The sequence below is a fragment of the Triplophysa rosa genome, linkage group LG5 (assembly GCF_024868665.1).
Source record: "Triplophysa rosa linkage group LG5, Trosa_1v2, whole genome shotgun sequence".
NCBI classification, from domain to species: domain Eukaryota; kingdom Metazoa; phylum Chordata; class Actinopteri; order Cypriniformes; family Nemacheilidae; genus Triplophysa; species Triplophysa rosa.
In genome coordinates, this window is record NC_079894.1 from 20531705 (window position 1) to 20546059 (window position 14355).

A 14355-nucleotide genomic window follows, 5' to 3' on the forward strand; every position below is an offset into this window, starting at 1 on the left:
GGCTGCTTTGTGTGGCGGGCCGTTATTGCACTCTCCCGATTTCTCTCTTCCCTTCGGAAGAAGGGAAGAGCACACACGCGTCGGATCGGGGCGTTGGGGCGGTTTTGTCCCAGGAGATAGAGGGGGAGGAGCGGCCGGTGCTGTACATCGTCTCTCTTCTGGAGAGCTTATGACTGATGTACAGCACCGGCCGCTTGCACCGCATTGAAAAGGAATGCCTGGCGATCAGGTGGGCCATCCTCACCTTCCGCTATTATCTCCTGGGGCGCGAATTCACGCTCCATTCGGACCACGCTCCCCTCCAATGGCTCCACCGCATGAAGGATACCAACGCGCGGATCACCCATTGGTATCTAGCGTTACAGCCCTTCAAATTTCAGGTAGTCCACAGACCGGGGCCTCAGATGGTCTTTCCGACTTCCTCTCCAGGAGGGGGGAGGCTGCAGGCCGGATGGCGCCCCGGCCTGAGTCGGGCGGTGGGGGTATGTGGCAAGGGGGCGTGGTTTAGCGAGGTCTGCACCGAAGGGAGGAGGCGCGAGAAAGACGGCGCGTAAGTAGGTCAAGTTCACATTAAGATCAGCTGTGTCTCATTAAAGTGATTGGTGAGGAGACGCATAAGAAGCTGCACGAGTGAACGGCAAGACAGAGAGAGAGCGGCTGGGAAACGACGCATACCGTCTGCATGACGAAGAAAGCCTTCAACGAGCAAGAGAGTTCATACTCAACATATATTTAAAGTTTTGATTGTAAAAGATTGTAAGAAGCGCAGTGGCGCGACCTTAGTTTGATTGTGATTGAGAAAATAAAAGAATCTTCGTTTTCCAGCCACGCCGACCCCGCCTCCTTTCTTCCTACCTCTACGAACTGAGTTACAAACAGCTTCAAGTCTATTTTTATCCAGTGTGAGTTCTTAATGGTTCAAACCCATAGGGATAAATATTTATGCAAATATGCTATTACATATTCTGTATTTAATTGATCTAAAAAAATGATCTGTTATTTTAAAAACTAAAAATTATTTATATATAAATTAAAGAATTAATTTATAGAATGAATTTATATATTTATTTGTATAATTCAAAAAAATAATTTACATGTAATTTACTAAAGTAGAAAAAATGACTCTTCAGCTTTTATTTCCCACATTTTTTCTTTGAATAAAGAGCTGGTACTGCAAATATGAATTTAACAAACCAGAGGTTGCACCTGCCACTGACTAAGGCGAATGCGGGGAAATTTAGATAGATGGACCTATAAGAAGAGGAAATTTGTGCACACGCACAGACACAGACACACAGACAGTGGTACCAGCATGGGTTCCACTTGACTGGCAAATAAACCCACTTCAGCAAACACTCTGAGAGCTCTCGGAGAAAGACATGGGGGAGGAGAAGGAGGAGGGAAGCAGACAGAGTAAAATTCCCTAAGGAGTCGCGGAACCTTTGTACATTAGCTATCCATACCCACGAGACACCGTTCTCCTCTTTAAATCAATTGTTCATACTCACTGTGGGCTCATTGCTGGGAAAAGGGTGTGATATAGCAAAGTGTCATAGCGTGTGCCCTGTGACAATTACGTTTTTTGCTTAACACACAAACGCGAACAGATCATGGAAACTTTCAAACAAATGCTATTTGTGTAAATATTCCTAATGCATACACATTCTGCACAAACAGACATTTAAATGTTAAATAGTTATAGCACAGCAGCGTATGCATTGACACTTTTGGTGTCTGAAACTTAACAGGGTTAAACTTTGCAAACACACACACTGACCTGTCTCTGGTTCTCAGTCTCTAGGCGGAGACGTGCCTCGATGCACCTGCGTGTCTCCAGAAAGGCCTGTCGCTGGGCGCGGTCTGACAGGTAGCTGATAAACATCCCTGCAGTGTTTATACATAAGAACAGCAACACCTGAGCTAACAGCTGCAGAGAAAGACAGAACAAAAACAATTTAACTCTCTACACAGTTTGAGCGATTAGAACACTAAACCACAGGTGATAGTTGTGAATTAACTCACATGTGCATGACAGTATGTGGAATCTTACATTTGAAATTCAAGCACAACATACTCATTCAGGCGAAAATATTATTTTAGCTTATTTAGCTTAGCCGTTTAAACAAGCTTATTTTAAACAGAATGCACTAGTATTATTCCCTCAGAGAGAGAAGCTAAATGTCCCCCCCCCTCTCTCTCTCTCTCTCACTCACAAACATAAATGCACATTAGCGTGCAATTAATAAATGTCAAGCATATACTGCAGCCAGACAACAATATTTTACAGTTAATAAGCACGCTAATATTTTAAGTGCAATCACTTTTGTAATGACTTTTATGTCTGCTATTCAGGCCAAATTATTTAACTGCGATACAATTAATTACACTGTGATACGGTTCTGATTAAACATTTTTCAGTTTCTGTACGCAGGGGCTGAACTGCAACCCTGCACACATTTTTATATTTCTGATCTGTATTCCCTGCATATCTATGGTTAAGTAAACTGTACCCGACAGCTACATTATGAGCAAACTGAATGAATGTCTAAAAATGTGGCTCTCTTTACTCTGGTTTACTTAAAGGGACAATTTATCAAAATTAAAAATTCTGTCTTCATTTACTCACCCTCGAGTTGCTCCAAATTTGTATGAATTTCTGAAGATATTTGGAAGAATGCTTGTAACCAAACAGTTCTTGGCCACCATTGACTACCATAGTAGGAAGAATTACAATGTTAGTCCAAAGTGACCCAGAACTGTTTGCTTTCCTACATTCTTCAAAATATCTTCTTTTGTGTTCAACAGAACAAAGAAATGTATTAAGCAATTTTTCCTACTATGGTATTCAGTGGTGGCCAAGAACTGTTTGGTTACAAGCATTCTTTCAAATATCTTTCTCTGTGTTCATCACAACAAAGACATTTATACAGATTTGGAACCAGACAAACAGTGCTTCTTTAGCCCGGCTATTGAGAGGAGCCGTAGACGTCAGAGAACATTTAAGGTTATTTGCATAGTGCTTATTTAAAAGCTTTAAAATATACATTTGGTATAATCTGTGTTGTATAACAAAACGTATAAATCTCCTGTATATTATTTGACTTATAAACAGCAAACTGTTGCTGTTTTGTGAATATATTTCTTTTTACAGCCTCGTTTCTGATGGCTTAGCAAAGCTATAAAACATAAACCATTTGCACTTGTTCTGTCCCTCCAAAGCACCGAGAGGTGCACATTTATATTTAGACACGGACACACAAACACACTTCGTTTACTGCATTTGGAACATATACCGTGATGAATCTCAAAGGAATCCCGAACTAAACACAAACCTTTCCCAAACAGGTTGTGCATTCTCCAGAGAGCGTGATGTAATCACCTGCAATCAACGTGCGCGCGCACTCACCAACATGTTTAAGCATGTCTCCATACTTATTACTATTAAAGCCTCATAGGCACTGTGTGTGTGTGTGTGTGTGTGCTTAAGTTGAACACATCCCTACTGGGAATCTTACATTTTATGACTGATTAACACCCCCTCCCCACTTTACAGTTTCAATTACTTCATCTTTATGTCCCCACAGGGGCAATAAAGGGTTGCCATTTCAGACGTAGTATAGAAAGGGACCCTAATTAACATAGCCCCTCTAGCGCACACATGCACACACGCACACACACGCGCGCAGGCACACACACACAAACTCTCTCTCTTTCTCCAAGTACTATCAAAATCAAATAAAAAATCAAATCAATGTTTTTATTTTGATTTGATTTTTTTTATTTGACACACAACTCTCTCTCTCTTTCTAGAGTTTTTTCAAGTAGTATCAAAATCAAATCAAAAATCTATGGAGCGATTTTAGTCTCATTAATTATTCACGCGTAAAACAAGATACACACATGCGTAAACAGTTTCACATGAACAAAACCTAATTTACGTGCACAAAGTATACATATACATTTACAAAAAGCAATTCACGTGCGTAAAACAAAACTATTTTCTCATAAAGTACGTTTCGCAAACATACGACTGTGCGCAAATATTTCGAAAGTTTAAAATGTACACGTTTATCGTGTTATGTGAATGTGCAAATCATCACTCACGTGTGAATCGCCTTGGATGTGTGTGTGTGTTTTTTGAGACTCTCCTGGCAGCACAACCCCTCCCACGTGGGTTGTCGTACTCTTTAGCCAATCAGATTCAACCTTACCATTCAACCAATCATAAACGCGGAGAGCACAGGACTCAAGGAAAACGGCTCTGCGCACCTTTTGCGCAGCTACAAATCTATGCGCCCATACAAAACAATGTTTCCAAGAACTAGTTAATTATTGTCCTTGTTCATTTAAAACATACATTGTATGGACATACAAACATGAACATATCTCATCAGATATGTTCCCCAGATGGGGGAACACAGTTTCACAGTTTGTTACCCAGACGGATTTTAGCAGTTCAGTGGAAGTGACTGCTGGTTGTGTAGTTTTTAAGTGGTCATGTTCACTCACTATTTCACTTTTCTCCTACAAAATAAATTAATAAAAACAGATTTATTGCGTGGCTGTATTATGTTTTAATACAGCATCACAGCTCAGAGAGTAGATTAGCGAAACTGTACAAACGAGCCTTTAGTGCTAACATTAGAGCTTCTTGAGTCCTGTGCTCTCCACGATTATGATTGGTTGAATGGTAAGGTTGAATCTGATTGGCTAAAGAGTACGACAACCCACGTGGGAGGGGTTGCGCTGCCAGGAGAGTCTCAAAAAACACACACACACATCCAAGGCGATTCACACGTGAGTGACGATTTGCACATTCACATAACACGATAAACGTGTACATTTTAAACTTTCGAAATATTTGCGCACAGTCGTATGTTTGTGAAACGTACTTTATGAGAAAATAGTTTTGTTTTACGCACGTGAATTGCTTTTTTTAAATCTATATTTATACTTTGTGCACGTAAATTAGGTTTTGTTCATGTGAAACTGTTTATGCATGTGTGTATCTTGTTTTACGCGTGAATAATTAATGAGACTAAAATCGCTCCATAAAAATCAAATCATTTTTTTTATTTTGATTTGATTTTTTTTTTTGACACAAACTCTCTCTCTCTTTCTCCAAGTAGTATCAAAATCAAATCAAAAATCAAATCTTTTTTTTTATTTTGATTTGATTTTTTTTATTTGACACACAAACTCTCTCTCTCTTTCTCCAAGTAGTAAACATAAATAGCATTCAAAAACCTCCTCAGCATACATTCTCACTAAAACATGAGATATTAAAACAAGATACTGATTAACTGTAAATTTTGCCATTTGTACTTTTAGGATCATTGCAAACATAGCAACACGCATTTTACAAATAACACACACAGAGGTTTGTGATGTGAAGAGAGCAGTTCAGACTATCCCCAGATAAGCCACTGACCTCAAAATGCCTCGTATCACATTATACCTGTTTCTCTGCCCATGCAAACAGATGTACAGTTAGCAAAGTGACATTGAGTTTTAAGTGTGTGTTTTTCTTAGTATGTCAGTCTTAGCTGTAGGACAAATTAACAGATGGTCTGTTGATCTTACTAGCTTTACACCAAAGTAACTACAGTAAATATTCCCAAGGTCATTTCCATGTACATTTTAAGTTCATTAATGTTTGATCACCAGAAAGTATCTGAATATATTTTTGTCTTAAGTTTAAGCATCATATATTGTTTTATCATTTTAGAAAAAAAACGTATTTTAGTTCAATATTTTGCTTAAAAAGTGCTATCTATCTTTAAGATAAACATACCGCCGCAGAACAAATTGAGAGACCATTTCAAAGACCATTTTCAGTTTTTCTTACTATTTATGTTTTTAGGTAAAATTATCGTTTTTGTTTCATTCTGTGAACTACTTCTCTAATATTAATATTTCTCCCAAATTTCAAATGAAAACTAGAGAAACAGGTCTAAATGACAGAAAAGATGCTCTGTATTTTTTCAGACCTCTTAAGCAATACAACAGTAATATTTGTACATGTATTTAGGAATGGTTCTACATTTTTTATGTTAATTTTTATCACAGTTTTCATGTGTCTTGTCATGCTGCCAGTCTTTCACATTGCTGTTGGATGACTTTATGTCACTCCTGAGGATTGATTTAGTTGAAATATAACAAACACTGGACTGGAATGGCCACAATACACCTAGAAATGCTGATTAAATGAAAATTGGTATTATTATTATTATTATAACTATAAATTATTTTTTTCAACAGCTGTAAATACAGAAAGGAATTAACAGAGCAACTATATGTTTAATTCACTGCTAAATTACTTCAGACCACCATACATGTACTGTACACACAAACATTAACTATATTCTCTAACACCATAATTATCTCAGCAATATCTGTCAACAGCAACAGAGATCTTTAAGCAATTGACTCCCACAGTCCACAGCCAGTAAAAACCTCTGTTATAAGGAGAAATAAGGCCAACTACATATCAGCTTTTAGAAAAACAGATCTGATGAAACTGTTAATATCAACATTGTACTCTAGCCAGAGAATCTCTCCACATTAGAGAGTCGGACTGAGATTTAATTAACACTCCATTTAATTACTGGGGTTGATTATACTTGTAAAATGCTGCCTTTGAGATCTGCAATAGATAGGCTGTTGTCCACCGATAACTCAGCTGGGGAACTAAAACCTTTTAATGCCCATTTGATAAACTGTGAAATTGAAATTTGCCATTTAAGTTTCTTGAGCAAACCAACTGCGGGGCAGTCTCCGTGGAGCAGACTGGAGTGATGAATTCTTCCATGCAATGCATTGTGGGAACAGCTGTGAATTCATTGCTGGATGCTATTAAACCAATCAAACTTTTCTAAAAATATAAAATATATTTTGAATCATTACAGGGCTAATGTTATTTTCTGTACTTTTAAAAAAGTTTAGGTTAATTTTAAACAGGTTAATTTTTCACCCAAATATTCTGTCCTCATTTAGTCACCTTTCTGTCATTTCAAAGCTATGACAAAAGAAGAGATTTTGAAGAATGTTGGTAACCGATAGCGATACCCATTGACTTGAATTGGTTTTGTTCCGATACAATAGAAGTGAATGGGTACTGCTGTTGAAAGTTTGAAATAACAAGAGGGTGGTAAATGATGACAGAATTTTCATTTTTGGGTGAACTATCCCTTTAAGTGATATTATGATAAATGCACTCCCATTTTGACTTTTTTCTAATTGTAAAGGCATCAAAAGACTGAGTGATGATAAACCCTCTCTTATAAGCTGAAAGGTCTTTTTACCTAATCGAACCTTATCCTCTGGATTCAGTCCACCTGAAAATACACACTAATCCTATACCACTGCCACATATTTTAACACTGATCTCAATATTTCCACCTGATCCTTCTTAAAGTTTTTCATTACACGAGGCATCTACAGTTTCAGCGATCTGAATTGACTAATACATTATTAATAACTCAGACATAAAAACATTCAATCGACTGGGCAGCCTGCTGTTATTGATCTCTGTACATGTGTGAACTTCTACAAGATCACTAAGGTCCACACCTGCGTGTTTGTGTGTGCTCTCACTGTACAGATTTTCAAAAGTTCCTGTTGTCAGCATTCAGTTGTCGTCGACATTCCTAGACCCTATTTCAGCCTTTCATCTCATCCTCCCTAAAAATCTGCAATTAAGCTGTCAGCCCCCTAGATATCTGTGATTATGTGATCTCACTCACAAACGTCTGCGGTAGGCAATTTCAGGTAATTGCACTCCGAATCCTCCCCTCATGATTCGTTAAAAAACTTTGTTTCAGTAGGTACTGTCCGTCACTGGCTGACCACAGCATATTTAGAAAAGCAACATTCTGCATGGAGCGCAGCATATGCCATAATTCTGTCTGCTTTTATCTCTCTCCTCTACAGTGAAAACCTACATCCTTGTCTACCCACAATCCACCCAAAGAGAGCTGCTATGTTCAGTACACCGGTACATTGGAGTTTGTGAAGTGTTCTAACCTTGTGTGACTTATTAATGATTGATAAAGACCCTGCAAGAGTTTCCATAAAACCAGAGAGAAGAACTGCAGCTAACTGACGTGTGACGTCCGTCTTACCCCGCCACTGACGACATTGCACACAGCACTAAACACTGCAACAGGTGTGTGGTCAGGTGTGCGTGTGTCCTGTATAAAGAAAGGAGATAGGATACGAAGAAATTCTGGCAGACAAGTGTGTGAGTCAGAGAGCCCTTCTCCGTATCTCCCTCCCACGCTTGCTATTTTTACAGTCTACCTCACAGCATCTTCGACCACTGCTTGGACACACACACACACACACACACATACAGTATTTGCTTCTGCTAGAGCCATAAGGTATCCTCTGCTTGCTTGAGTTCATAGACAACTGGATTTTACCAGAATCTGTGTGAAACGATTCCAAACAACTCCCCTCTCTCTCTCTCTCTCTCTGTCTGCTGTGATCACAGTGAATAATCTTTGCAACCTATTATTAACTTGTCTTCCTGCCTCTTTGCTGTTGTTTGTGTGTAAAAGCAGTCGACTTGTTTGTGTGTGTACGCTCTTGGTATGCTTACGTGTGTGTGCAGGTGAACTGCAAACTGACAATTCCTATGAGTTAAATGTAGATATACGATCTCTGACATGCTCACATGTTCGCTGATCTGGCCTTAGCCAAGCTTGTCTTCAGAATCTCATATTGTTTCAGAGAAAAACAGACAGGCTTTGTTGATCTGATAACACATACACATTTCATGTTCAGACATATCTTATTGTTTTTGTGAATTTTTATTAGCTTTTGCTTCAGGTATATTAAAAAATCTCTCATAACAATTGCGTTACACTCCGAAGTTATTGAAATGAATAACTGTGTGCTGCGCTCTAACAAGTCTGCTTTGCCGCATTCACCAGCTCGCTGAAGATCCTTTTGACCTTTGCTGACCTCTACAAAATTTGGACCGCAAAAATGTAAACAGACATCGATATCTCAGACAGACCGTACGATGCAGACCAACGACCTTAGAATGTCACTTTCAGCACCACAGCGGTGGACAGCGACAATTGCGCACGAGCATAAAGGCCGAACGTCAGGCTCGGAGGAATGTGTAGAGTAAACATTCAGTTCATTATTTACCGTCGTAAAATCATTAAGATGATCATACTCAAGCCTTTATACGACAATTATGTGTGACTAAGGTCAAACATGTGCGTGTGCATGTGTGTGACCTCCTCTGTCTGTCAACGAGCTCAGACTTGCGCCTTGCTGATGACAGATATCTCGAGCGTGCTTACTGTAGACTCTCATCTCACCTGATTCGTAGAGATCTGAGCTCGAGGGGTCACCACCAGCTGGAGCGCGATGTGCAGCGCAGAGGTCAGCAGTCCCGCAACAATAGCCCAGGTGAGAGGCAGCGGCAGCATGCTGTAGGTGGCAAACAGTGTGAAGAGCACGTACCCTATCCCATCTCCGAGCAACCCGTATCCCAGTCCCGTGGCGAGGATCTGCGTGGCCATTGCCACCCAGGTTACCGCGCCGCTGTACTGCAGGTAACCGTGTGAGCTCGTGTCCTTGCGCACCACCACGAGAGCGCAGATGACCACCTCGATGCCCGTGAAGAATCCCAGCAGCATTCCTTTGATCGGGTCCATCGGCGTGGACGCCAAGGTCAGGTGCAGCAAGAGCAGGGTCAGCTTGGTCACCACGTCCAGAATGTTCATAACCACCACGGACTTCCGCCGCTGGCCCAGGAAGTAGCGCTGGTATAGGCGCTCGAGGTCCCTGGACTTGAAGGTGTAGCGCAGCGTGGGGAAAATGACCCCACGGTAGGTGTAGCCCCAGCTCAGGAAGAAATCGGAGTTGCTGGGTGCGCAATCAATCTGCAAGAAACCCAGGTCGCTGCTCGAGCGCTCGGGAAAGACTTTTGTGCCGCCGTTATTGTGCCTGTCGCCCACGGAGGTCCTGCCGGCTGAGTGTTTGCGCGAGCCCTGCGCGTGAGGTTCGTCCGGTGAGACGGGTTTGTGAACGTGTTCGTGAATGAAGCGCTGCTCGGTGATGTGCCGCACGGCATTCTGCCACAGCAAACGCTTTGGTCGGTTCCCGCTGTTGTTGGTGGGGGTTTTGTTGATGCTGTAAAGCTCCTCGCTCGCGCTGGAACAGCGAACCTCAGATAATTCCATTGTTTCCACACGTGTTTTATGTAGGTCCTATCTATGTGCTTTAATAATAAATAAATAGTGTGTGAGAAAGGGTGAAAGCTAGCCGAGTGTGCTCATCGAGGTGGGTGAGGTTCGGACTCCACGGAAAGTGGAGAACGCATCGGTTCCTCGCGCGGGGGCAAGCTGACTGGTCCCATGGCAGTAGCCGTTCATCATCACGCACCGCTCACGCTGAGAGAAACGCGTCTTTGGACAGCATCGTATGTCTATTCCGTCAGTTCGATGTGGTCGCGCTTGTCCGTGCCATTTGGCAGCGGCTCAGGATGTGCAGCGCTACAGCATGGCATGCGCCAGCTCGCGTGCTGAAAAACAGCGCATGTTAACGCACTGCGATGCGCGCGAACATCTTTGAGCAGTGCACGGTCTGACGTACATAAGATGTGGGTTTTATGTTATGCGCGTATTATTCTCTCTCGTTCTGCAGCAGGTGTGCTTCTGCTTTATCTCAACCAAGGTGGAAGAATTTTGAAGAGTCCTTTCCACAGCGCCATTCCGACCCCTCGCGCAGCATATAGCCTGCTCTCTTACCGTTATGTACGTCTTCTGTAGAGCCGTGATGAATCAATCCCCGTATATTTTTTTCTCAAAAAGTGACTCCAAGAAGCTTTGTCATAATCAGGGGCACGCTTTAGGGCTCCTCGGTTATGGGTCTGTCTGGTCGGATAAACACAAAGCAGATAGCAAAGAATAAACAGCCAATGGGAGTGCTAGGTCAAATAAAGCTAAAACAAAATAAAGGCAGCACAGGTTAAGTCTGTAAATTGCCTGATACTGAGAGCATCTGTGTTATACAGAAGCCATCAGTCCGTCAGCTCTTCTGGTGGATCTGATATTTACACAGAGAGAGAGAGAGAGAGAGAGAAAGAGAGAGAGAGAGATGAGTGTGTGAGTCTTACCGACGTCACGCGCTCCTTGCCTCTTCTCCACCCCGCGCAGCTTTTGTTTCGTCCCCAAGCACCACAAAGGAGCGCGAGGATGAAAGACGGAAGACGGAACAGTGTGGGGCAGAGAATATGGATCACAACTTATTTTAGTTTAATATATGTTTTGAAAATGGGAAATAAGTTGTATATAAAATTGTAGATAGAATCGATTATTAATTTTTTTGTGAAATTTTAAAACATTATTTTTGTTCATATTAACGTGTATCTTAACAAGTTTTATATTGAAATATGATTTTAGCATTTTTAACGAATTTATCGGGATATATTTAGCAACATAACACACTTACTTCGAACACCGCTATCGTGACTCACCGGCTACTCGTCTTTTAAAAATATTTTACAGCGCGAGACCCCGGCTGCGGCTGATCAAAGCGGACCGACAGGGCCTCGCGAGTGACTCATCACATCCCCCACTCGCCGTTCTTTTTTGGGTTTGTACCATGCGAGGGGCTCGAGTCTTGTGGAGTTTATATCTGCGTTACTCACTCCCGTGCCTTTTACTCTGCCTTTTCTGTTTGCTTATAAAAACTGGTAAACTGGAGGCTACATAAATTAAATCTACACTTGAACAATTGCCTTCACTCATATCACTCCAAACTTAGGAATTGGTTTTGCAGAATGCTGCTATTCCCCCTAGAGAAAGAAGAGTGACCACGGGCTGTATTATTTAAGACGTAAATAAGACAAAACGTTCCATTAAACCTGCACATAACAGTCCATGACTTGTGTGGCATTAAGTCCACAGTTCCCATCCTTATTGCTGAAGGACACCCAACACTACACATTTTGGTTGACTCTTATCTGACACATCCATTTTTAGCCCGTTGCTAAATTCACTGAGTAAGAGATACTGTATATTGCACATTTACATCCAAACCTATTAATTGTCAAGCACTCAGTATAGTACAATACAGAGTCACAGGAAGGAGGGGTGATGTATGGAAAGCCAGGCGGGTCAAAAACGCGCGAATTTTAACACGTCAACAACGCGTAAAGTACGTGTTGTTTGCGCGTAGAGTACGTGTTGTTTGCGTGTAGAATAAGTGTTGTTTGCGCGTAGAATACGCGTCGATTTTTCACGCGTAAACTACACGTACTCTACGCGCAAACAACACGTACTCTACGCGCAAACAACACGTACTTTACGCGTTGTTGACGTGTTAAAATTCGCGCGTTTTTGACCCGCCTGGCTTTCCATAGTGATGCACACGTGTCTGTGAATGTCTTGCTATAAGACAGTATTTACGTGTGTTGTGCAGTCTATGTGGCTGAAAACGGGGGATTGTCACAAAGCACAATATGGCGGCAAACATACGAACATAGGTGAATTTAGAGAAAGCATCAGACATTATCATTATTTTTAGCTTTGCAAAACATTCTTTCTCACCTGTTTATTTTTATAGTAGCCTGTGACTGTTGCTACTGTGCCAGACCCATAAATTTAATGTGTATGTGTGCTCGCATGCCTGTTTGTCCATTGTGGTGTTCACGGAACGTGTGTTTGGTTTCCAATTAAAGTGTGACATTTGAGATGATCCTATTGAGGCATAAGAGTAAGATCTCTCTCTCTCAATTAGCAATTAGCCTATATCCCCACACAATTGCCAAATAAACCCAAACACAGACACAGACTCTTAAAATTCACCGGCCTGTGCTAAAAACATCTTGATTACAACAATTATTGTCTGGGATCATGGCTCGATAATAACAAAGACATCAGTGATATGACTCAGCACACAAGCACACACCGCTCTCTCCCACCTTCCATTATGCCATTCGGTGTATAAGTGAGCGAGAAGGCAAAAAGTAGAAAGTTACGACACGTACACGCACCTCGACACACCCACTCACTACTGAAAGCACAGTGTGGAATTCTCCCCTAAAATGCCATTGAAATGACAGCGAAAACACATTAGCACTTCTGCAGAAACAGCACTACCACACACACACACACAGGCACGCACGCACGCACGCACGCACGCACGCACACACACACACAGGCGCGCACACACACACACACACACACAGTGTTTGGGCTCAGATAAGCATGAAGGACACTCTTTACTCGGCAGACACATTTGTGTAATTATAGAATATCTGCTTGGAAAGACCTGGTGTGTGTGTCTGTTACGTACTTAATTTGTATTTCTCATGGTAGGGGTGTTTACAATTAAATGACTGGTCATAGTTTAATTCACTCTGCTTGATGTCATTGTGTCCCTCTGATTACCCCCGCACACATACATACATACATACATGAATTTGCTTGCTGGTAAAGAGCTTCCTGTATACATCAGAAGACACAAGGAGGCAGTAGAGAGCAGCCGTACAAGTACACGCACACACGGACTGACAGACAGACACCCATTCGAGGCATAAATGTAATATGACATCTTGATCAAGTGAATAATCTGCCATCAACACTTCTAAAAAGTCTAAAGGTCAGGAGGCCAGTGACCAACTAAGAAAAATTAGATGTTTAAAACTGAGTTGTTCCCATGAATCCACCCACGTTTCTGCTAACATGCTGTTGAATGTGTGCTTGCGCTCCCTTGTGTGTAGTGCATGTATGTGTGTGTGTGTTGGACTCAGCCACCTGTCAGCCCATTCTGCTGTAGATGTTTAAGGTTCCAGAACCGTGGGAGTGATCCACAAACTCAGCCCCCGAGTCCAGCGTCTTTCACACATGCTGCCGATACTATGAGACATGTAGGAAAAAGTGAGCAGACTAATGCTTCAAATAAGAAATCGCAGATAATTAAATACACACATGTGCCTTTTTATCTGCATCTCTCTCATCTGCTTCATAATTCACAGTCTCTCTATCTCTTTTTATAGCTCCTCTACCGTGAACATCTCTCTTTCATTTAGCTTTTTTTTCACTTTTTTTCCACTTCCCTTTAAGAGAGAGCCAACATGTTGTGTGTGTGTGTGTGTGTGTGTGTGTGTGTGTGTGTGTGAGAGAGAGAGAGAGAGAGAGAGATAGAGTGGCTGTTTTTATAGGACGAGAGAAAACACTTAAAGAAACTATAAATAATAAAAGGCCTCCATATCAAATCTGTTCTTTTCTTAAGTCAGCACCACAGAGACCTAATAATACTGGAACATAACCAGAATGCCCTGAAATATAAGGTATAAAAAATAATTGAAAGAATAATTACTGGATGAGA

At 41.5% G+C, this 14355-nt stretch overlaps 1 protein-coding gene across 2 annotated transcripts in view; it reads right to left on the reverse strand.

Moving 5' to 3' along the window:
• The window catches only part of adcy8 (adenylate cyclase 8 (brain)), a 55232-nt gene extending 44178 nt beyond the window's left edge, over positions 1 to 11054 (reverse strand). For both annotated transcript variants that reach the window (XM_057333442.1, XM_057333441.1), the window contains exons 1-2: positions 9336 to 11054; positions 1778 to 1927 (exon numbers count right to left, since the gene is read on the reverse strand). In XM_057333442.1, coding sequence (XP_057189425.1) covers positions 1778 to 1927; positions 9336 to 10202 — 1017 coding nt within the window. In that variant the 5' untranslated portion in view covers positions 10203 to 11054. The remainder of the gene's footprint in view (positions 1 to 1777; positions 1928 to 9335) is intronic.
• Between the last annotated feature and the right edge of the window lie 3301 nt (positions 11055 to 14355).